Source organism: Spermophilus citellus (genome assembly GCF_964194105.1).
Source record: "Spermophilus citellus genome assembly, chromosome: 6".
Classification (NCBI taxonomy): Eukaryota; Metazoa; Chordata; class Mammalia; order Rodentia; family Sciuridae; genus Spermophilus; species Spermophilus citellus.
In genome coordinates this window covers 76,663,305-76,689,083 of record NC_138187.1, presented here as the reverse complement: position 1 = coordinate 76,689,083, position 25,779 = coordinate 76,663,305, and the positions used below count along the sequence as shown (strand labels likewise).

Below are 25,779 nucleotides of genomic sequence, written 5' to 3'. Positions count from 1 at the left end.
AAAAAAATTAAGCATTAACTTGCAGAACTGTGGTATAGAGATAATAGTAGGATACTACTCAGTGAAATTAAAGGTATTCTAATAGTTGAAAGGTTTAATGCAGTAACATTATAAGCAGGGAATATTTAGGCCCCCAAAGAACTGAGAACAATATTCTATTGCAAACAGGAAGTTTCAAAACTGGAGGGAAAAAGTTTAAAATAAATTGATTTATCATTTCTCATATGTAACAAACATAACACTAGTTATATAAAAGGTTAAAATAGGCAACACAAACATTTTAATTATATCATTGCATTTTTGTAATAAAGGTATGACTGAAAAAAAATTATAAGTGGCCTATAAAATCTATTATTTCATGAATATTTTTTGCTTATGAAATGATAAAATTAAATCTGTTAGAAAAATAATTATTTTAAAAAATTCACTTATAACCTAAATTTTAGGACTAGCCTAAATATGAAAGACGTCTTGGGGAAAACTGGCTTAGTCCAATTTCATCATTTGATACATAAGAAAGTGTAGGATATAAAATTTATTTCTCTATTACCCAAACCTATTCCTGAGTTTTGGGGTCTCAGCATTATCAACCATGCAAGTGTAAAACCCTGGAATCATCACAAATACTTGCTTTTTTTCTGGTCTTCTTAATTGGCAGTCCCCACTTTGCCAGGTTTAGTCATCTCTCATCTGAATCTCAGGAACAGGCTGGTGTCCTTAGATTGACAATCTCTCTCTTCATATTTTCTAATCTATTTTTAATACTCTGCTTTCCTTTTTAAAAAACCAAGATATATTTTGTCATTCTTTTACTTAAGACACTTTCCTGGATCATATTACACAGCGTCCAAGTGGGAAATTGCTTACACTCAAATTGGAAAATTTGAGGAGTGTTTGATAAACTGTCAGTTTACAAGGATATGACCAGAATAGAGAGGAATTATAAAGAATGATGAAATACATGGAGCAGGTAACATCAGACTTGTCACCACTTTAAGCTAGAAGAAGAAAGAAAAAAGACGAAATGGAACTAGGATAAGACAGTAGAATCTACTGACAGACTTCTCATTTTAAGCAGCCATTTGCAGGGAGGCAGTGAGGAATACCCAGTTCTTCCTCTCTTTCCTTTCCCAGCATGCTCTGCTTAGGCCAAATACAACAAAGTCAGATAACAAGAAGGCTTTTTAGTGGAATTCATAAAGGCCAGCCTCCTGATATATAACCCTTGCCCCTATCCATTCTGTTTTGAAGGATGGATTTGTTAGGGCAGACAGAAGATAATGCTTGGCCTTTTGTTTCTTTATTTAAAAAACAAACTGAAATCTCTCTAGTGGGAATTTCAAATCCTTAACAATCTCTCTACAATATACTTTTCTAAGAGTAATCTACTTGATTCCCTTCTCATACTCTGCAGCTATGTGTACTATTTTTGAAGCCACAGCGTTTCGTGTTTTCTTTTATGTTTTTGGATCCCCCTTTATTCATCTTCAGGTTTCTTCATCCTTCAAATTGCTGAGTACAGATACCATCCTCTTTTCATAAACTTCAATGCATCCATCTCAATTGCTGCATCCTACCAAGGCCTTCAGGTAATATATCAAGTCCTGTCCTGGGTGCCTCTCATTTCACCTTTGAATATAAGTTTTACCTTCATCAACTCTTTGGACAAAAAATAAAATGTTTTATGAGTAGAAGATTGTTTTATGAGTATGGGAATATTTTCTTTGAGGTCTCTCTCTGGCTCTTTTTTTCTATCACTACAGAACAAGAAAACAAGGGTGGGGATTAAGGGGAAATTATCAGAGAGCAGGTTGCTTAGGGCTTCTCTTTAACATAGGAAAGAAGAAAAAGAGAAAAGAAGGGAGGGAGGGAGAAAGAAGAAAAATAGGAACAACATTGGTGGTCCAACACTCCTTTGAAGGGTAAGATTTGAAAGCCCTGCTCTCAATTTCTTTTTTCTGGCTCTAAGTTAACATTCAGCAGAGTTGGCAGAGTGTGGCCAATATACACAGAGGGGAATGGGATCTGGGAGTTCAGTTTGTGGATCTCAAACTGTGAGAACAGCTGTATTTCTTGTGGGTGAATGCATGTGTGGATGTGTGGAGAGAGCACAGGTTTTGTATGCATTACAAGACCACCTTGACCATTGTGCTAGTGGTATTCCAGTTTGTTAAAGCTAAGTATTCATTTCTGGGACCAGGCCAAGCTCACTAGTGACACTCTCTCTTAAAAAGCAGCTGAATGCCTTGAGGCACAGAATAAGCAAGGTTTTGATTTTTTGCTAAGAATAAATATTCATTGCTGGGCCCAAGTTAGGCCTATCCAGGGATCTCAAACTTGAATAGCAGCTAAACTTCTGCCTTCAAAGATTCACATTATCATACCAATTCTTGCAGACAGAATTTAATATTATGGACATGGATATTTTATTTAGGGACCATGTGCCACTCATTTAAGAATCTCAAAGAATAATCTATACTCTCCATTGGGATATAGGCAGCAGGTCCAGGATTTGGAATTCTAATCTTCTCTCCTTCTTTTCTTATAAAAAATATAAACAACCATAATTTTCTTTCATTCTTTCCTGTCATGTTATCCTGTAGGATTTTTGTCTACATTTCTATCATTGAACTCATCAGAATCAAACATATTAGAATTGAGTATAAGCCAGAAAGTGGTGATATTAATGAATACATCTTTGTACTCTCTGAAGACCAGCACAAAAGAATAAATAAATAAATGCATGTGCAATTGAATTAAGAGACCTACCCAAGATTACATGCACAGCTTATAATTGCCTACCCAAGAATCCTTCCAATGTGGTACATACTTACTATTATACACTAAATGTATATATTGATGGTTTTAGGAGATGGAGCTTCTTTGAGGTAACTAGGTTTACATAAGACCATGAGACAAAGCCCTCATAATGAGATTAGTAAGAAGAGGAAGACATATCTGCTTTTACTGTCTGCCCTGTGAGGACACAGCAAGAAAAGAACCTACAAGCCAGAAAGAGAGGCCTCCTCAAGAATTAAATCTCTACCTAGATCTAGAATTTTTCAGCCTTCAAAACTGTGAAAAATTAATGTCTGTTGTTTAAGCCATCCAGTCTGTGGTATTTTGTTATAGTAGCCTGAGCTTATTTAAATTCTGTGAAATTGTTTAGAAAAATTTCAGGTCTAAATCTTTCAAATAGTTATTCATATAGACATATTTATATCTTAGTATAGCTAAATATGTTTCTTCACTTTTAACTTTTATTATTTATTAAGTTAGCATAATATTTCAGCAGCCTATGCCCCAATGCAGGGTAATTAACAGTTATTTATTGCAAATTTTCCCCAGGCAAAGATGATAAAGTCCAAAATAAGAAAGTAGCAGTTATAATTTACTCAAAAGAAGAATAAATAGTTCACTATTTGTATCCTTTAATGTTGGGTCTAGATTTGATGATCATGTATCTTTTCTCTTACTATGAGCAACTTTTAAGATTTCCATATTGGATGAGTCCCTAAAGTGTCATGAATAAAATTCCAGTGCACTTTGGGCCAGATAATATAGTAGATACCTTACAGATATCTTTCATAATGATCTTATTGGCCCATTTGTACCACTACAGGGCCTTGAAATGGTCTTCCTGAGCCATGTGTGTGTTATTGATCCTGTCCCATATTTTACCCACATGTGCTTTTTTTCTACAAATAGGAATTCTACCCAAGTTGGCTAATCAGAAGGTTTTCCTTTGGAATATGCAACATGGACAATAAGAGAAAGTGATCATCATTCTAAAGGTCTGGAAAGATAACCAGTGACTACTATTATCCTTTAGTGAATATCATTTTGTTCTATGGACTGAAGTAGAGGAAATATACCTACAGAGAGAATCACAAAGCAGACCAGTAAAATGAAGCAGAGGAGAGAGGCACAAGAAAAACTGAACTGTCCATGTCTTCCTGAGGCCCCGCAACTCATTCATCCTTACCCTTGAGCTCTGTGAAGCATCCTGTGTCTTTCCACTAAATTCTTTATTTTGATTAAGACAGCTGGAGTTGTTTTCTTTTTCCTGTAATCAAAGTGGCAAGTCGCTAAAAGAAGGGTCATGGAAAGCATAATAAAATTCAGGAAATCAAATCTCTAACAGCAATTTTGAAAGGCTTGTTCCTGTGCCTAGTATTGTCAAGGCATATAATCTCCATACTATGTTCTTGAAAAAATTAATTAAAAATTTTCTTTCAAGTTACTGAGGGATCTCTTGTGATACAGATTTTTTTTTTTTTTTTTTTTGGTACTAGGTGTTGAACTCAGTGGCACTTAACCATTGCATACATCTCCAGCTCTTTATTTTTTGAGACAGTGTCTCACTAAGTTGCTTAGGGCCTTGCCAAGTTTCTAAGGCTGGCTCTGAACTAGCAATCCTCCTGCCTCAGCTTCCCAAGCCACTGGAATTAAAGGAGTGCACCACCACACCCACATGCTACAGATTCTTTTCATAAAATTTAATTAAAAAATATTTTGGTTAAAGTTTATTTTGAGAGGGTGATCATTTCTTGCTCACATAATTCTTAAATCTTTAGGTTTGGGTATTATTTTCAATTTGAACCATTGTTATTTCGCTTAACCATTGCTTGGTCAAACATTTCATGCAACTTTAGGAAAAAGAGACTTGTTTGGAAATTTGATGTGTAACAACTTTATTTGAATGTAATCAGTGAGTACAGACAATGGCTTTTGGTGATGCTGAGAAGTATAAATAATTCTCAGTAATGTACAGTTAATCATTAGTAATCACATATTGGGTACTAATTATGCATACAATGCTAAGGTACTAGGGATAGGAAGATAAGGACTAACAAGGAAACAGCTAAGTTGACTATATGATAAGTGTTGTAAGCTATTGTTGGAAACAATGTTTTCAGTAACTAATCATGACAGGATGGCAAAAAAATACCCCCATGATTCAGAACATACAACTACATGGCAGAGGATTTGAAAATCCACGTGTTTTGGGGAATGTGAGATTTTTCTCAAGAGCAGGGTGCAGAAGGGTGAAAATAGTAAAATTAAACTTGGTTAGTGGTCCTTGAACTTTGTCATATAAGTGCTCCATAAAATAAGTTTTCAAAACCATGCATCCCCTTTTGCATTTTAAAGTTATCGTCTAACATTCATAGATTTTTACATTTCTAAAATATTTGATATTACAAAAATTCTTCAAATACACTTTTATGAAATTGTGAAAACTTAGATTGAACTTCTTAAAATTCCAGAAATTATCATGAGGCTATCTGACATAAATGACAAAGCCAGTCCTGTTTATCTATCCAATTGTTTCTGTTGATTGTGATTTCTAATTCTATGTGGAGGGTTGGTTGGGAGGATGACAAGAGAGACAGAGAATAGAAAAGAAGGCAAAGCAGAGCAGAGGAAAGAGGAGCCTAGAGAACAGAACAACTCCGCAGAAGTTGATCTCTTGTTCCCCTTTCACTACTGCTTATCTCCAATCTCAGTCTCTGGGGTGGATGCATTCTCAGGTTATTCTTCTGTTTTCCCTACCAGGGAATATTTCTTTCCCATAAATTATTTATTTTAGTAAGATTCATGATGGTACTTCAGGAGGACACCAGAGAAAAATTGAAATGAGAAAAGAGTTGGGCAGGCCAGATTCACCTTCCTAACTTAGATTCCTTCTGAAAGGGAATGCATGAAATCTGACCATATGCAAGCCTGACTGTACCACAGACCCTTGAATAGCCTCTGAAGCCCCAGAGTAGGCATCCTCCCTGCCGAAGAAGACCCTGGAGAGGTATTGGTGAAGGCTCTGGTTTTGCTCTGCCTGTACTAGTTCCAGGCTGGTCTGTTTCTTTTGTGGGACTCCCGCTCTCTTCAGTCCCTAGAGGAAGAACTTCATTGTGGCCTCAGGGAAGGGTGTGGAGTGGGTCAACAAGACTGAAGATACAGTTTTGTGTGATATTTGACTTTGGTCATCATGGGGAATCAAAACTTTTGAGATTTTTGGAAATCAGAGAGACAAAATAAATACTAGAGAAACAGAAGAGAACAGGAAGGTAAATAAGAGGATCAGAGACAGAGATGCTATTTTGGATCTCATCTGCTTCTATTATGTAGTAGAGACCAAATCTGGGGTTAACCAATTGAGAGATCTCAAGAAAGAATTTTAAAACTTTAAATGACTTCTATTTTGTTGTTATTAATTGTTTGCTGCCATTCATCTCCTCCATATTCTATCAGCTGCCTTCCTTCTTGGCCCAGTTATTTTTAGGGTCACTCTAAATGATGGACACTTAATCCAATCCACTTTAAAGCTGTAAAATAATATCAGGTTCCATTCTCTATTTGTCTCCTGTCCTTCCACTCTAGACTCGAACTTAGACCAAGGCTACTGCTTGAAATAGTAAGGAAGAGGTGAATTCCACCATTATGTATATCTGTCAAGCACCAATTAAAAAAAAATGAACAAATAGAAAGAAGATCTGCAGAATAGAGAAAGGGGGATAGGAGAAGAGACAGAAAAAAGGAAACCCTGAGGACTGAAATGGAGCAAATTAAATTCCATGCATGTATGATTATGTCAAAATGAACCCCACTATTACGTACAACTCTAATGCACTAATAAAAAAATTAAAAACAAAGACAGTGGTGTCTGCCTTCAGCCCAGCCCTTATCCTAATACCCTTTCCAGGGATATCACTTCATGGGAACTGGCAGCTGTCTGGACAACCTACAACTCCAATTTATCTTTGTTCTTTTTGCAACTTCAAATGGACCAACGGAAGCATCCCATCTTCTGAGAGTTGTGCAAAACTGAGTTACAGTATGATTTCCCACTCTCCCTCATCACCATTCTTCCTAGGTACATTATAACCTTGTCATTCTCAGCCTAGCTGGTGCAGGACACTCTATTGGCCATCCCCTTTCAAAGTTTTAAACTGAAAGTTGTGTTTATGTCCATCTGCTGAGGGTACACATGTCAAAAACTCTTGCAGGACTTGAAAGCAGATTTTCCATGTTTTTTTTTTTTCTTCCTAGACACAACCAATTTTGTCTATTAATTCTCTTGGAGGCCATCCATCATTTAGCTTTGGGTAGTATAGCTGCTGGTATCTTCCTCTCCTTTTCCATTTCTCACCCTGAGAAAGAGGTAAAAACTCCTCACCACAAATACTGCCTTACTTCCATGGCCATGACTTCAGGAACTCATTTTCTCCCTTTTTTTTCTACTTCTCTCTTTAGACTGGAGAGATGAGAGACTGAAGGCCATCAGTGGAGATGGTTCCGCTTCCTTTAGTAAGCCTTAGCAAGTGTGTCTTACCCCAATTATTGGTAGTTTGGGCAGTCCATTGGAATGTATGGTCCTTGGAGGCTCTTATTTAATGGGTGTGGCTGATTTCATTTCAATTTCTGTGACACTTGTGACTTCTTTTCAGATTAGAGTTCTGGTCAGATGATAAACTCAGCTATATTTCAGCTTTTCATTTCAAATAATGATCAAATAATGACTTCAAAGGTAGGCTTCAGGATATGGAAATGATGGACACTAACCTCATGCATGTTAGAGAAAAATTATGTAGAAGAGGTTTAGCAAATGGTTGAAAGCAAGGTATGGATCTGGAATTCAGAAAAGAATGTTAGTAAGAGAAAGAGGACTTAAATCCATTCACATTCAGATGGCATTGGAAACCTTGGAAGTGAATGACATCCTCCATGAAGAATGTACAGATCTTCCCATGGAAGGGAAGTGGATATAGGTAAAGCTGGGAGTATGTCAATAGGTGATGGGAAGAAGGGGAGACGAAGGACAGGCAGGTGACAGAAGGAAAATTAAGGTAAGATGGATAAAGAAATAGGGAAAGGGAAAACAGAAATAAAGTTTAGCCACAAAAGGGGGTGAAGAGCGACGAAGAGAAAGAAAGCAAATGAATGAAAGAAATAGACAAGAGAGGAAGGTGGCTTTGTCAGCCTGTGGCATCATGCTGCTGCCATTTGCTGGGAACCTCTCGATAGCCTCCAATATAGGTTTCTAATACAAATTTGGAGGAGTGAAATTTAGGACTCCTTCCAAGTACTCTTGATGCTTGTTGGATATGACAACTTGTTTATATATTGGGATGATTAACTTTATGTGTCAGCTTCGTCAGGCAATGGCACCTTGCCCGGTTGTTTTGTCAAACACCCATCTAGATGCTGCTATGAAGGTGCTTTTTTTTAAAAAATTTCTTTTTCTTTTTTGATGTGCTAAACATTTACAGTTGACTGAGTAAAATCAACTGATTGTAAATGTTCACACAAAGCAACTTACTTCTTTACTCACCCACAACTTGGGTGGGCCTCAATAACAGAGACTGAAATTTCCTGGAGAAGAAAGAATTCTGCCTCAAGAAAACACAGAAACCCTGCCCGGTTTCCAACCTGCAGGTTTGCCCTGCAGATTTGGGATTCCAGGCTGAACCACAACTCTTGAATTTCCTGTCCTACTGGGTTCCTGCTTGCCAGGTCTCACAACTGCAAGATGTAGTTCCTTAAAATAAGTCAGTATCTCCCTCTTCCTGTATTGGAAGAGATGAATAAATGATATCTATCAATCTATCTATCTATCTATCTTTGGATTCTGGAGAATCCCAACTAATAAACAAGTATAATCTAGCACACAAGCAGTATTTCACTGTGTGTCTATTTCTCCCACTAGATTAAAAACTTTTTAAAGTTCAGATTGCTTCTCACTCATGTTTATCTTTACATTGCCTGACATATTTTAGCCACATAAACATGTAAAATACTTTAAAATTAACACGTCACAAGCCGTCGCTGGGCTGTGTGTGGACTGTTGTGCATAGTAGCCTCCTGGGGGGCTAAGTCTGGCATTGGGAACGCCCCATGGCACTCCCCAGAGGAACTGATGCAGGTGAACTTCCCCCTCAAGCTCTGCCAAAGGTCTCACTCAGCACTTGACATGGGCGTGACCTGCCAAGATGTCAATCAACCTAAGGATTGCAAGAATCACAAAACAAGACTTTGCCCTTGAAACCTTATCCCTGCCTTTGATGAACCCCCTTCAATAAATCACAGGAGCCATCTTTTGTCTGTCTAGTTCCAGTGCCCATGTGGACTAGATCTATCAGGGGTTCGCGTTTGTAAATATTTTTGAGTGTGGCTTTGTTATTTACTAATTATTTGAGACTGTAAGTCTTAGGGTAGCTTAGATTATCCTGGGAAGGAAGAAGGACCCCTTAATGAAACACTGGCCACAGTGTCCCCCAACCCCCCACCCCATACAGATTTTCTTAATGGTAATAGATTATTAATGTTAGATCTTTCTTGGAAAGGGACACCATACTTCTGTAATAACTTTCCTTAATTCATGATATCAAGATGCATGTCTGCTCATTAACATGATTTCAAGCTGAAGATCTCAGGAAATTACCAGGTGGCACCTACAAGTTGACACCAGGAAAATGATTGATTGACATGGCAATGTTGCAGTAGGTATACATCTCTGACCACAAACTCAGGTGTGTAGAAGGTGATGCATTTTTTAATTTCTTAAAGTTTTATGCAATCTTATTGTGAGCCCTTATCTTGCTATATTTATGGGGAAGTCAATTATTTGACTTTGGGGGTGAATTGTAACCTCTATTAGTGATGAGAAGATGGTTGATGGGTAGAAAGCTTTGGATTTTAAATATCTCTGTAGATTGTAAAGGGCCTCTGAGATTTATGCATGAGCCCAGGATACAGATTTCCTTCAGACACAACTGTTCTTAGCCTCTTCTTTGTGTATTGCTCATGCCATGGGAGTCTTGGCTTAAAACATCAGTGCTGAGAAGCCAACTGAGACCAGCCATCCTGTATAAGCCAAGAAAGGGTCATCACTGTGGTTCTGCTGCCTTCTTCAGGTACTACCAGGAGGGTGTATACAGCTCCTGATCTGTTTTCAGTCTGTGAACAATGTCATAGTCTCGATCTCTCCCTCTCCCTCCACCCCTTTATGTGTCTTCAAAAAGGCTCCTACATAATCTGAAATGTAAACTTAAGGCTTTTTACTAAAAGAAATGAGTGATCATTATTAGGTAGCTCTTGTTTCTGCCCAGAAAAATAAACCTGTGAATTATGGAAACAGGAATTCCATGCATGTAAAATAGGATAAAAAGAAAATATAGCCAATGAAATATTTCAGAAAATTCTTCAGTTACTTATACTTTATTGAACAATTAAAGGGATCGCTTACCTGACTGGTCCTTTTCTGTTTGCAAGACAACATAAGATAGCAACTATAACATGAGTCACCAGGAATGCCAATCCAATACCCAGAAGCGTCCATATGTCTGGAATTTCAAGTAGTTGAAAAAAAAATATATATATAGTGAAAAACATTAAAGATCCCAAATCAAGCCATTTTTTAGTCATCATGTCACCTACTGTTCTGACTGTACATGACATCTAAGGTAGGAGGGTGGAACTTGATGTGGCATCGATTTCCCTTCCATCCTTGTCCACATCTGGAAATGAGATAAAATAGAATAGTTGAAAATGAACAACAACAAAATAGTGGAAACAGTTGAGGAGAATTGTCATGGGATAAAATGATGAAAGTCAATAAACAATGAGATGCCAGAAATATGGGTAACTTTGATAAGGAACCAAAATAATAAGCCAAAAGAAAGCAAAATTAAATTTTATTATTTCATATTATAGTAAGGGATGATTTAAAAAATATCTATCCCTTTCTTGACTTTATCAGATAAAAACCTGGTTTCCACATGTTCCATTTTTTTTTCTTTGGTCTTTATTTTCAAGTATTGACTCATTCTTTACCAGTATCATTTACTTAATCATCAATCAACTCAAAGCTATCATTTTTCAATTGTGAACAGATTTAAGTTCTTACAGATAACCAATAGAGTATATTCAAGTTGTAGATTAACATAAATATAAACCAGAACATACATTTTTTTTCTCACAACATAGGGATGAATCCTCTAGTACCTACATTTGGAATGAAGTTAATAATATTATTCAATGTTTTATTTTTAAAAAAGCCAGACCTTACCACCAGGATTCCAATACCTTTGCTTTATTTATAGATATAAATGATGAAATGTGTAATATTGATATGGATGGTACTCAGAAAGTTCAGAATTAGAGACTAGCTTGTGCCTTTGAGGGAGATGAGGTTCATTATTTCTAAGTGGTAAATGTGTCCAATTTTTTTCTGGCAGCATATGCATGCATATGTGTGTGAAAGTTTCCATACACATGCTTGCTTATCAGAAATAACAGGATACAAATCAAGGTGAGTCTGGTGGAATTTCCTTCCAAGTTCAGAGTGCATGCTAAAAAATAGGATTTAAAAAATAGCTTTTGAATGTGTGTATTTAAGAGATGTGTGCTAGTAGCAATGCTTATTCAGCACAGGCTTATTTTTTCCCCTCAATCTTTCTTTTAAATATGAAAAATTGTATGCTCAAAAGTAATTCCTTCAAAAATCAATCAGCTTCTTTAAACATAAAAAAAACCAAGAGGTTCTAGGAAGTCCATTAGAATGTCTTCCTTTGCTAAGTAAACAATCTTTAAAAAGTGGAAACTAAAGACAATTTGATGGCTTTGATATTTCTTGAACTCAAATTAAAATAAATTAGAATTTTTGAGGATTAGAGTATTTGGTTTTTATTTTCACAATCCTTAAGACGTATTCCTTGTCAGTCCCCAAATGACAGCATGAATCCTTTGTGGCAATATCCCACATGTGTACATACTGGTGTAGTTTAAAGATAAGGGACACTTTTACATTCTGAATTAATATGGTCCCTTTAGATTTTTGGGAGTACCGCTTCTCTGGTACCAGTGTTACAGTGATTTCCACCTGAGGCAAATAATCTGTATTTGATGTGCCTTTATAAACTCCAGTGGAAAGAATCTGGGAATGCCAGTTAAAAAATAAGGGAGGGGTGGGGCTGTAGCTCAGTAGCAGAATGCTTGCCTAGCATGTGTGAGGCACTGGGCTCGATCCTTAGTACTGAATAAAAATAAACAAAATAAAGGCATGCTGTCCATGCACAACTGCAAAAATAAAAATAATAAATGGAGGAAACCCATACCCTATCTATTATCTATCTATCTATCTATCTATCTATCTATATATCTATCTATCTATCTATCTATCTATCTATCTCTATTGTCCATCTCTCTCTCTCTCTCTCTACATGTTTCTAAATTTATATAAATCCTAGTGACATGGACAGGGTAGAGGAGTAGGGAGAAACATTTTTTGGATTGCAGAAAGAAGTAAAGAATATTAATATAGGTTTTTATCTTTTTTTTGTTAAACTAAACCTCTATGGAAACACTAGTATTCAAAAGTAATGATGGCAATCTGATCCTTAGACCTCTTTAAATCTCTTTGATGGGTGAGGTCCACACCCCTTGAAATGCTATGCTGAGGACAGCAGGAATGGCAAGCCATAATGGTGCACTGAAGTTCTGCCTATCTGTTGAGCAACAACAGTGAAAGAAGTTTCTCCTGTCATCCCCTTCTGTAGCTGCAGGCTGGAAGGGAAAGCAGAAAATTCTGTCTGTTCTAACAACAGTTGAGTGAACTTATTTCCTCCATGCTGACCATAAATCCCTATTAATACCATTAAGACATTTTAAAAGGAATATAGTAGTCATTTTCTCTATTGTTTTTCATAGGCAGTCTGGATAAAGAAGTTTAGGTATCACATTTTAATTATTTCTCATTAGTACAAGATTAGCAGAACACATGAAAATTAAGAGAATTCCTGACCCTCAAGGATGTATTTATTTACTTATTTGGTAGTGCATTGGGTATTTTTGTAGTGACTGGAGGTGAAGGATGAAGGCTTTTGTGGAAAGAAAAAAGACTCTAGACTCTTCCCATTTTCTTGATTGTAATGTTGCCTTAGGACCATATCCATCACCACCTGGCATGCTGAGTCAGCAGGGATTAGTTCATAGACAGAAATGGACATGTGTCCATTAAGAATTTTCTCAACCAGGGATGCATTTCAACGCATATTTGTGGTAAGAGATATCACCTTCCCAGCCCTTATGTGAAAGAGAAAGAACGTAGTAGCCCTTTTAAGATCAGGTAGTTATCTGCTTACCATTTTTGCTGCAAAAACCATCCAGAAGATAGAATAAACCATAGGAAGATAGAGCTCTGGCAAATCATTGAGAAATGGAGCAACAACCTTAAATGGCATCACAAATTCCTCTAATAGTTCTAACAGTTCAAGTCTGTGCTGCATTTAGACTTTTATTTATGTAAGTCAACACACTCCTTTACCATTTTGGTCACTTTGAGTTAGGTATTCCATTACTAGCACACACATACATATATATATATACACACAAACTTCAATTTTTGTATTCTTCCATTTTATTGGTTAATGTTCTTCTCATTAAATTAATAATAAGAAGAAATATTTGTGCTATGTACAAGAGTGCAAGATATAGAAAGGATATAAAGATGAATAAGATGTGGTTGAGAATTTATAGAAGCATTTAGTTCTAAAATTAAAATACATCAGAAAATAATTAAGATACAAAGTAAAAGTGAAATATAAGAAGGGAAAAGTGCAAACAGAAATGATGAAATCATTATGTCAATAATCTGTATTTTTCCAGACCCCAAAAATTAAAAATGTGCAATGTCACTTGGGCACTGGCAAAACATGAGGTATAGTAATATTTCCTCCAAAAATCAAGTGTTTATACATATTATGACAATGTTCCAGAAAAATTGGTCATCCAAATAGATAGAAATCATCTATAAGTGGATCTGAAGAGTTATGTTCAAATACAAGCTGAGAGAATCCCAAACTAACTTTCAGATTTCTCAATTCTTTATTATCGAATATTTTTCAACAGTAATCTGATTGTGTCTTTTGAAAGATATAGAAGGAAAATACCTTCAGAGGCTATGTACATTTTGAGTACATTACAAATTAGATTTACAACAATTCAGCATTATAGATGGCAGGCTTGTTTTCCTTTTTATTAGGTATTTTTATAGTGACACATGATGACTATTAAATTCATGCTTTTCATCTTTTTGTGGGGAGGGTCCAGTATCATGCTACATTTACAGTCTACATTTCAGAAAACTGCCAATAAAAATTACTTATTGAGCACCTACTATGGTTTAGATAAGATTCTAGCTGCTTTAAGAGATTATTTTTAATAGAACAATATTGCAAAATAAAAGGAATCACTTCTCCATTTCATTGTTGAGAAAACAAAGGCACAGAGAGGTTGTGCTGTAAGTCACATAAGGTACATTTCAAAAGAAATTTTCAATATTGGCTCCTTAGACCATTTCTGCGAAACACAGTTTGGCTTCCCATAGACTTTCTAAAGTTGGAATAGAGTTGCATGCAATGGAGTTGGCTTTATGATTTTAATCTTTTAGGATAGCAACACTAGGAGAGATGTCTAGACTTAATGGTCTGAAAATTCCATTTATCACATTAGGCCTCACCCTGAAACATCTTGCAGAGAAGTCAGCTGAGGTGCTGGGAGGAGTAAGAAATTAAGTCAGGGCATGTGCTCCTTCGTAGCTATGTGGCTTTGGGAGTGTCAGATATCTTTAGTTCCCCATTTATGAATAGCAATAATTATAACCTACAGAATGTGTGTGAGAATTACACAAAACAATGCACATTTCAGTACATTGCAAACTGAAAGTGCCATGCCAAGCTGTTCACTACAATTTCTGAGATTTGGGGTATAAACTCTGGTCTTGACAGTGCCTGCTGCCCTTAAGCATCCAGGCCCTATCAGTGTGGTCCTCCGGAGAACTAGAATGTACAAGTACTAGATCTTACAAGTGTTGACTCCAATCTCTCCACAAATTTAAGATTAAAACTTAGGAAGAACAAAGAGTCATTGCCGCACCTTCTCATTTCATAACTTGTCAAGAGTGCCACTAAATAAAATACTTTAGCCTAGGACTATGCCTCAAGGCTCTTGATGTGTTACACAGGTAGGGGAAGAAACAGCAGATATCGATGCTTAGTGCTTGCAATGCACATTCTCTTGTAACTGTAAGAGGATCCTACCCATCAGGTATCCTTTTATCCTCCAAGTGGGGAAAAAGTAGAGATGCCCCAACTTAACCTGAAGGCCTCTGCTCGGACCATTGTCTGAGCCATGTGCTCGCCTCTACCTAGGGAAGGCAAGTGGAAAAATTGAGGTAGGCTCTTAACAAGCCATCCTTACCATCATAGGTAAATTTGTTATGGCAGAAAATGAGAAAGCACAAGAAGCACTAACTAATCTCTGAGCCACAAGACAATGAAATTCCACAGTGAATACCAGTGATTAATTTGCTTGGACTAATTTCTCCCAGGACTAATTAGCTCCAGTATGTTGTATAATATTTATAAGTATTAGATAGCGTCCACCTGACAAAGAAAGATAAACATCCCACTCCATTGTGCATGTGGGCCTGTTTTCTTAACACAAAGAGGAGAAAGGGAGAAATAAAATATAATTAGATTCTTTCAGACAAAGACAACACCCTAATCTTTCCTAAATTCTAACAGCTATGAGTAGGTTGTTACTGAAGAGTTATGGAAATAGCTCATTTCTGGGTGTGCTTGGTAACACCCATTCATTACTCACTAACACCTGGAACACAGGCTCCTCCCCTCCTTATTGTCATTTGTGTGCAGGACCCAGCTTATTTGTCTCATTGCCAGGGAAAACAAATGAGGAGCTGCACGCTAACTAAGCATGTGTACATGGGCTAATTTGTTGGGAAGTGATGGAGGGTTTACTCTGGTTTTGTAAATGACTTGAATTGTTCTAGTAAGTCCAAAACAATAAAAGTGTTTTATTTGTTTATAACTGTTCTAAGAAGTCTGAAAGTAAAACACGTATGAGAGCACAGGTATGTTGATTTCATAAGCATGTTACATTTGAGTATTTGAATGTAGAAGGGATTATACATGTCCATGCGATAACCTTATCCAACATTTTCACTGATTCAGAATAATGTGGGGAGAACATATGCATAGATGTTCCCATAAATATGAAACTAAAAGAAATCTTAAGCCTGTTTTAAAACATGACATGCCAAGCATTAGAAAGAGATTAAGAATCTTGTGTTTAAAAATAAAAACACTTATGGGTTTATAAAACTTACATATTTCCATATCTACTTTTTTACTTCATCTCAATCATCAAAGTCCCATCAGTTTTACCTTCTAAATGGTTTTTTAACTGACTATCCCTGTCCCATTTGGATTCTGCCATGTAGCCAAAGGCCCTCGTCACTCTTGGTATTGGAGCAGGCTCTTTACAAGATTTCCTGCTTCCGGACTAAGGTCACATCATATAATTTCCCTGATCAAAAACCTGTGCTACTTTCTTAGGGCATGCAGAATCCTGTCCTCAAAAGGTTGTTTCATAGGGAGAGGCTTTTTTGATCTGGCCTCTGGATGGTACAACTGGTTTGATCTCAGTTCCCCTTCGGCTTACAAACTTGATATTTCTATTCAAAGTTCCTTCACCTAAGAGATGTACTTTTCAACAGGTTTGAACTTTCCATGACATACATTTTCACTGGCCATAAGATGGCTTCACTTATTCATCTGGCTAGCTGATATTCACACCTAGCCCCACAGACTGATTTTCTGACTGGACTTAACAACTTTGGCCTTGTGGGTCCCTGAGAATCCTCATGACAGCACTTAATCACACAGTACCGCAAAGTCAGTCCCTTTTAAATCTTTCTAGGCCATAAATTTACTGAAGGTTGGGCCCATACCTGTTCAAACTTCTTTGCTACAATGAGTACAATCCTGTGCATAAATACATGCTGAAAACACTGTCATCACCATAATAATAGTTAACACTTGGATAATATGCTACAGTTACCAAAACACTTTTATTTGTACTTATATTATCCCATCCCATCTGTAGAATAGTCAATTACAACTTCAGTGTGCATCAGAATCACACGGGAAGTTTGTTAAAGCTGAGTGCTGAGCCCCACGTTCAGAGTTTCTGATGCAATAGGTAGGTAGAAAGTGGCTCAATAATTCCACTTTCAAAAATTTTTCAGGTGATTGCTGCCTCTGCTGGTCTGGGGCCACCCGTTGAGAACCACTATCCAAGAACATCCCTGTGAGGTCAAGGATTATTTTTCCAAATTTTCAGAGAAAACTGAAGCTCAGAGAGCAATGATTTTGTAAGTAGTGGATTCAGGTCTTTTAAACCACTTGTCTTGTTGTCAAATCATCACTTCAATATAAGTGAGGGGCTGTGGCTGTGGCTCAATGGTAGAGCACTTGCCTGGCATGTGTGAGACACTGGGTTCAATTCTCATCACCACATATAAATAAATACATAAAATAAGGATCTATGGACAATTAGAAATATATATGGGAAACATTTGCTATATTCTAATTTCTCATAAAAGGCTGTTACATATTATCAGATTCTGTCCTAGGGTATGATAATGATGATAAACCCACATGCATCTGTGTGGCTTTTATTGTAATTCCCTCTTGAACTAATGGTTAAGTTGTGCAGAAATGCACCCATCAGAAGGAAGCATATTCACATATTCTTTAAAATTATTGCAGCCCAGTAGAAATAACATTAATTACTTTTGAGAGGAAACCAAGAAGATAAAACTGTTCTTCTGTCTCCCCTTTTTTTCAAACAGAATGGTGTGGTAGCTGAAGTAATTCTAATTTTTTTAAAAAAATTCCTGAATTTTATTTTTCAGCTTTCCATTTCTCCTGTTTTTTCCCCCATTTGTTATGAAGTAATATTTTCCTGGAGTTGGATGGGAAACAAAATAAAAAAAGAAAAGGAGAAGTAGTAAAGAAACTAAATAATTCACAAACTGAGCAATAGAAAATGGGCTAGAAGTCAATAGAAACTCATCTTTTATAAGACAAATAAAGCAAAGGTCTTAAACTTTTGTGTGGTCTGTAGTCCTAACAAGAAATAGCTTTTTGAAATATTTCTTCTTCAAATGGAGTCAAAATTTCCCTTCAAAACATATATTCTGCCAGGTGCAGTAGCACATGCCTATAATCCCAGTGGCTCTGGAGGCTGAGGCAGGAGGATCATGAGTTCAAAGCCAGCCTCAGAAAGTTAGTAAGGCTCTCAGCAACTCAGTGAGAACTTAATTCTAAATAAAATATTTTTAAAAAGAGCTGGGGATGTGGTTCAGTGGATGAGCACCCTGGGTTCAACTATTGCTACAAAAGAGAAAAAAAAATATATATATATATAAATATATAGTTTACATATTAATATATATAATATACAAATATATAGAATATGTAAATATATATAATTTTATATATATAAAATATATACATATATATAAATGTAGTTACAGCAAGATATTAATCATGCTTTCTCTTCTTCACATTGAAATATACATGAAAGCACACATAAACACAACACAGAAGGCTAAAAATGAGAAAGAACAAACAGTGGATTGTCGGACTCTGCCAGGAATTTCTGTCCACACCACCACCCACAAAAGGCCAAACTGTGAGGTTCTAAGACGCACTTAGACCTTTTGGTAAAGAAATGAGGCCTTTACTTGCCCAATCCAAAACCAGGAATCTTGCAATCAAACCTTTCTATCAAACTGAGAAGGACATCTAAAATGTATACTCCTTTGTTTATGGAGTAACTGGTGAGCACCTTCCATTTGCCAGGCCTCGCCCTAGATTCTAGACATCAAAGTCCATAAGACTACGTGTTCCCAGCCTCCAAACTCACTCAAGATTGTGCTATCCATAAATACACTGTGCTCATTTTTGCCTTAGTGGTTTTATAGTTGCTGTTCCCCATGACAACTGCACTCTGTCCAAATTTTGGAATATTTTCCATTTTCACAGAATTGTGATTTGGACTCAAATTATGCTGTCTCAGAAAACCTTAATTAACAAATCGATAATATGCCACCTGCCATGATCCATTCCCCTCCCGTTCTAGTAATCTGCTTACCTGCAGTATTTTAGCTTGTTGCACTTTTTATTATCCACATGTGCACACACATCTGTCTTGTATTTGTATATGTATTTAAAATATACTTGTAAATGTAATAAAAATATCTATGTATTTTGTACATAATATGCACATAATATGTATTAAACTATATAACACAAATTTGAAAACCTGAATGTAATGAATAATTTTTCAGATTCAACATAAATTTTAAAATTAATCTGAGCAGTATAATAATGTGTGATATTTTTTAAAAGCCTTAAAATGTTTAAAATCAGGCTGTGCTGTTCATTCCAATGTTATTCTTATATACACAGTTTCAGAAAATAACCCAATATTTGCCTGATGACAGAAACTCACAGAAGAAAACTTGAAAACAATATCATTTATAGATGCCAAGATTCTAAGAAAATTACCAGCAATCTGAATATATGAGTAAATTGTGTTGTAGGATTTAGTTAACACTGTCTCTTGCTTTGTTGTGCTGTTCTAATCTGTAAAGAAAAGGCAAATCAATTTGTATGAGGAGACATTGGGGCAAGAAGTAAAAACAGAGTAGAAAATCTATTGTTCTAAGTTACCAACAGAGTACTCACAATAATACTTCCACATCAAATACCTGTACTGATGAATTTTTAATGCTGTTAATGAATAAGCAATCCCAATTTTGTATAAGCTCTCCTGAACATAAAATGAATAACAATCCAACTTTTTTTTTTTGCTAATGAAAAACTCTAAAGATATTTCCTGGTCTAGGGTCAATTTACTGGCGAATTCTCAAAGTTTTGATGAATAGTCTCTCAGGTTTTTAATCATTCCAAGGTGTATAATATATAATTATAAACATGTGAAAAGATGAGGATTAAGTAATTTGTTTTATAAAGGTACATATCTCTATTACATAAATGAAATATAACACATTCACAAAAATCATAGACTGATCTTACTCAAAGTTGTGCAAAAATCCCCAAATAATATACAGCTGGTCCTTTGCATCCCTGGGATCCACATTTGTGGATTCAACCAGAAGCAGATAGAAAAAATTTAATTAAAAAATTGCCTCTGTACTGAACATGTACAGTTTTTTTTTCTGGTCATTATTCCCTAACCAATACAGTATAATACCTATTTACATAATGTTTACTTGATATTGGGTATTATAATTAACCTGGAGATGAGTAAAGTATACAGAGGATGTGTGTAGGTAATATGCAAATAATAAACCACTTTATGTAAGAGATTTGCACATCTGTGCATTGTGGTATCCACAGCAGGGTCCTGGAACCAATCCCCTGTGGATATTGAGGGATGACCATACAGTAGACAATCTCTTCTTAAGGAGTGTAACAGCACACAACATATGATTCAGAATGATTCTATTGTTTGCAAGTCTCCATTGTTAGATTCCATTATGATCTCCTAAATATCACATCCTTGGACAAAATGAAGAATGATGGTCCTTAATGTGTAGCACCTGGGGAAGACGGGGCTGGGCAGACAGGCTGTATTTGGCACAGAGGCAATATCCCTGGAATAAGAATAGGGTGGTGAGACTTTGGATGGAAGAAAAATGACCCTGTTAAGGGCTATTTCATGTTGTGAAAATCTCATAAATTTTAAGGACAATAGGTCATTTACCACCTGGCTGGGGATACTCTAGGTGGAAAAGGTGAGAGAGAAATTGTAAAAATAAAAGGCAGAGCCAGAGCAGGCAGATGGTACTGATGGCTCTTTACCAAAGAGATGTCGCTTGATCTACTTAGGTTTCAGCGCTTTCTGTCACAATAATTCTCGATAGCAAATGATTTTTTTTCCACACCCTAGCTGCAGAGCAAAAAGCATTTCCTGTTAAATTCAAAATGCATACAGTTTTAATTATTTCCTGAGCACTTCACCGCATTTGTCAAGGAATAACAATGCACTAAAATTCTCACGCCATTTTTACACCATGAGAACTGACACATAGCATATACTGGTTGTGTTTATATTGCTGAATTGTGATTCTTGTAGCATGTTGTGTTTGTGTGTGTGTGTGTGTGTGTGTGTGTGTGTGTGTGTGTATATATATATCTTATATGTACAGATTGGTATAAATAATATACATTTTTGCATTTATTCACATTGCATATTTACATTAAATAAACAGTTTTTTAATGCTTTGACAAAGAATTGATTCAAGTAATCCTTACACTGTATGTCCCACATTGTATGCCATATATGATGCACTAAAACATCTTTAAAATTATTATGTTTTATAAATATTTTATACTTGATTGATTTGCTCAAAACTACTTATTGAGTTCCAAGTCTAAATCCTAAATGTTAGAACAGGAGCACAAAAGACAAGCTACTTGAACTCACAAAGTTTACATGTTATTGAGAAGTGCATGGGTCTGTGTGGGAAAAGACAATAAACAGATATATAAATAGGTATATTTAGGACAGAATCAGGGAAGCTGCAGTGTCTAGTCATAAACCAGGTTGGAGACTGTGAGTGTGAACAATTCTTTCAAGAAATCTTGTCATGAAATAGTCAAGGCCAAACTGTTGGGAGCTGGAATAAAAAGTGGGGGAGAAAATGAGGGTTGTTTTGCCTTTTTCTCCAAGGTTATAGCTATAAGAGAAGGTTTCTTGGTATTTCTGGAGATGAGTCAGTAATGAGGCTGGTGTTTGATGAAAAGAGCAATGACCTAGAAGAAATCCTTGGGAAGAGGAGAAGGAATGGGATCCAGGGCCCTTGGGGGGGGATGGGAGGGCGGTGTCTTTTCAGAGAGAAAATAGGAACATGACAAGTGAAGGCTGGTTGATGGATTTGTGATGGAATGACTTGTCAATTTCTGATAATGCATCTCTGTAAGAATTTAAGGGGTAGAAATTGGTATAGATTTGGCACTGTGGAGTGGGAATCACGAGATTGTAGGGAAAGAAGAAAGCATATAGTTGGAATAATTTTTGACTCTTGGAAGCAACAATACCAGAAATGTGTAGTAGTATCTTCAATTTTGAGGGCCTATTTAAGTTTATAATTCTGCACATATATGGGGGAGGAAGAAAAAAGAGATAGGGTATTTTGCTACATTTATACATTCATTTAAATATTGTATGTATGGGCTGCAGAGTAGTTTGGTGACAGAGTACTCGCCTAGTGTACATGAATATTAAAATAGTCAAGTTGCATTAGATGTCTTAAGCTGCAAAGAAAAAATATCAATTTAACTCTCTCTTTAGTGTGATCTCCATTTTTGAAAGTAATAATAAATACATAAATGTTTTACTTATTTTTTGTTATAGCTAAAACTTTCTCCATATTATATACCCAGCAACTTCTTCCTTCCTCCTAGTAACCACCTTTGACTAGTCAATATAAGTAAATCCATACTCAGAGTTTATAATATTATTACTACATGAACGGTATTATTCTTGGATGAGTCAATAGTATATGATTATTATGATCATTTGGGTTTTAACATTTTTTTCTGAAATTAATTATACAATTTATTTTCATTTTCTGTTTGCTATGCTTTGTGGATAATTCCCAAATTCTCCAACAGCTTCTCTGGAATAAGAATAATTCTGGTGAAAGTAACTGAAGGAAAAAAGACCAGCAGATAAACAATGGACTGTACCCTCTCATTATCCACCTGAAAGCAGAATAATATGCCCCTGTGAAGTTACACCTTCAGGCTCCCTGTTCTAATAAGGGGAAATCCACCTTGCCCAAAGACAAGATGGCACTGAGAGAGTGGACACAAACTCACTAACTCTCATCGGCCATTAGTTTCCCTTTATATTTGTATTCCTACAATTAGGAATTCTAGGTGCTTAAAATTCTTTTCTTGAATCTTGTCACTTCTCATATTTTTTTTTCTTTTTTTGGGTACCAGAGATTGAACTCAGGGACACTTGACCACTAAGCCATATCCCCAGACCTATTTTTTTATAGTTTATTTAGAGACAGGGCTTTACTGAGTTGCTTAGTGCCTTGCTTTTGCTAAGGCTGACTTTGAACTTGCTGTCCTCCTACCTCAGCCTCCTCTGCTGCTGGGATTACAGGCATGCACTATCTCATCTGGATCTTCTCATAAATTTTGTGTTCTTTTGTTTAGGTGCTGTATAAGCACAAGTTCTAGTCGCCACTTTTGATGTTCCAGAATGTATTCAAGATGCATGAACAGGTTAATAAAATTATGTTTTTCTTTTTTTAATCTTGTTCACCTATCTTTTGTCAGTCTCATTCACAGGTTATCACTCAAGGAACCTAAAATGGGTAGGAAATAGTATTTTCCTCTACTAAAAAAGGAACAGATATTAATTAATCCTAATAGGCTCCCCTTTATTAGATGAGATGTCATAATTTACTTTGGTTTAAATACACATGTTTGATGCTAGACAAATAATTAATATTATTTAAAAGTAACTTTGTTAAAGAAATGAAAAAATGTTTACAATAAAATGAAAGTACAAAAATAGCTTTCCAATGATTTACAGAAAATAAGATTCCTGTTTTAACAATAGAGATATTTTGGCATTAATTTGGTTATTTCTGAGATTTGGATTATTAGCCTTGAAGAACTTATGAATTTTTAAAAATTATAACAAATAAATATAAAAATATTTTTTTCGATACAGAAACACAAAAGTCTTTCAAAACAGCACAACTGCATGAATTGAATTTTTTTTTCTTATTTAGATATGGGCTTTTTTAAAAAAAAATAATGTTATTCTCTGAGCACCTTAGATTAATAAGCAAGTTTGCTTTTGATGTATACAAAGGCCATGTTGTTTCATCCTAGAATCAAGATAACACTTGATTACTAGTCAATTACTAATAAACTGGACTCATAATCATGAACCCCTAGGAAAGCTATTAAAAGAAGAAAAAAAATGAACAGGGAAAACCATTAGATATTATAGTGCCACATGAGAATAAGTGAACCAAAATTTCCTGGAGTGGGTAATCTTTGTGAATAGAAAATGTTTTGGAACCAGTGTTGTGAAATAATACAAAGCAAAAGACATTGAATAAGATCTAATTAATCATTAAATTAACAATCTGAATTAGCAGGCAAGTTGAAAATAGTGACATTTTTGTTTTTATTTTTTGTAATTTAATACTGAAGCCTTAGATGGAGTAAAGGTATTTCATTGTACTTCTTTGGCTAATTACAATATAAAAACCTGAACAAAACATGCAAGTGACCTGTAAGGAGAGTCTGAAAGGTGGAGAAAAGAAGCAAATTGTCTAGGAACCCCAGGAGATCAAGGAGCTAGCTGGGGTGAGTTCTCTTGTTGTTTGTGCTTATTTATTTGTTTATTTTTTTCCTTCCCTCTTATATATCCCTGCTTGACCAGTGCCTTACTCTAGGCAAACACTCCACCACTGAGCTACAACTCCAGCCCCAGGGACCTCTTCTCTTGGGAGTGTTTACCTTGACTTCTTCTACAACAATCTGTTTACCTACTCAACTCACTAATCAGCAGATCTAGGGGTATCATTGAGATTTCAGAATGTGTTTGATTACTGTCTTTTCCCTTACTGCTTTTGTGATAGACAAGATGTAGGTGATGGGCAAAGCCATTCCTTGATGGACTGTAATCAAGAATCGTGTTTCACTAGGAAACATACATGACTGCACACAATAGTGTGAAAACACAAGCAGTCGGAAGTTTGAAAACTTGACTTTTCTCCTTCCTCAAATAACTGGATGACTTTAGTAAATCATTTCAGTGCCTATTTTTGTGAGTACATATCACCCTATATCTCCAAAATGTTATAAATATTGTTTTGAGAGTAGGAAAATATTTTGATTTTTTTAAAAGGAATATTATATAAGTACAACAAAAGTGCTTATTTTTCATCAATAACAAATGATGAATAAAAGGATTATTTCTCTGCTTTCTGGTCTGTGCAGGCATCTACTCTGAAATATAGTTGGTGTCCTCATTATTCTCATTTAAAGATTAAGTTAGGTACAGCCTCAATGAATACTTTCATCTTAAAATTCTTCTAACTACCATTCAAGTCTTGGCTTTGCTGTATACATTTTGTTGCAAATATTAAGTCAATGTACAGGTACTCAATTATAAACACAGTATATGCTGGTATTGAAAAGTGCACAGTCAATAGCAACAACAATTGGTAAAGGTTTGTTCATTTCATTTTTTCCTTCTGGGGAGTCAAAACTCCTTCTAATAATTACAATCTTTCATATTAACATAGTCTGTGATTGTATTAATAGCTACTACTTTTTGGATATTTAAAAAAAAGCTAAAAGATTGAAGGAATGGGTGTTACAATATGTCCAGTTATATGTTGGAAAGTGAATTTGAAACCTGGTGTTTTCACTCTGAGGTGCCTATTTTGTCATATTCAAGTTAGCCATGGTGCTCAACAGATGCATCATTTCTGACAGTGAAGTTGTTTTCCTTGGTTTGCTCTCTGAAATTATATTCTCCTTATCATCTGTCATTTGTTTTCCTTTCTACCAAAGAAAAGTTGCTCAGTGTATTAGGAATTATGACATTGGGGGAACTTCAGCATAGCCACCTCCTTCTCCAAGAAAAAATGAGCAAGCTCACATTAGGGGAAATGGGGAAATACGGCACATTTAACCATCAACCAGCTCTGGATAGAAGAACTATGCTCATCGTGGCTAATTAGGTTTCCCTTTTATGAAAATGTAACAAAGTGAACAAACCTTCTTGAATTAATGCCATCGAATTTTGATAGTAAGGTATTTTGTTTGATTAAATATTTAT

The 25,779-nt window shown here is 35.8% G+C and overlaps 1 protein-coding gene across 1 annotated transcript in view; it reads right to left on the bottom strand.

The window, feature by feature from the left end:
• MALRD1 (MAM and LDL receptor class A domain containing 1) overlaps positions 1-25,779 on the bottom strand; it is a gene marked incomplete at both ends in the record, with an annotated part of 684,412 nt that overhangs the window by 29,252 nt on the left and 629,381 nt on the right. Inside the window, 2 exons of the mRNA XM_081298191.1 lie at positions 10,247-10,343; positions 10,438-10,517. Coding sequence (XP_081154317.1) covers positions 10,247-10,343; positions 10,438-10,517 — 177 coding nt within the window. The remainder of the gene's footprint in view (positions 1-10,246; positions 10,344-10,437; positions 10,518-25,779) is intronic.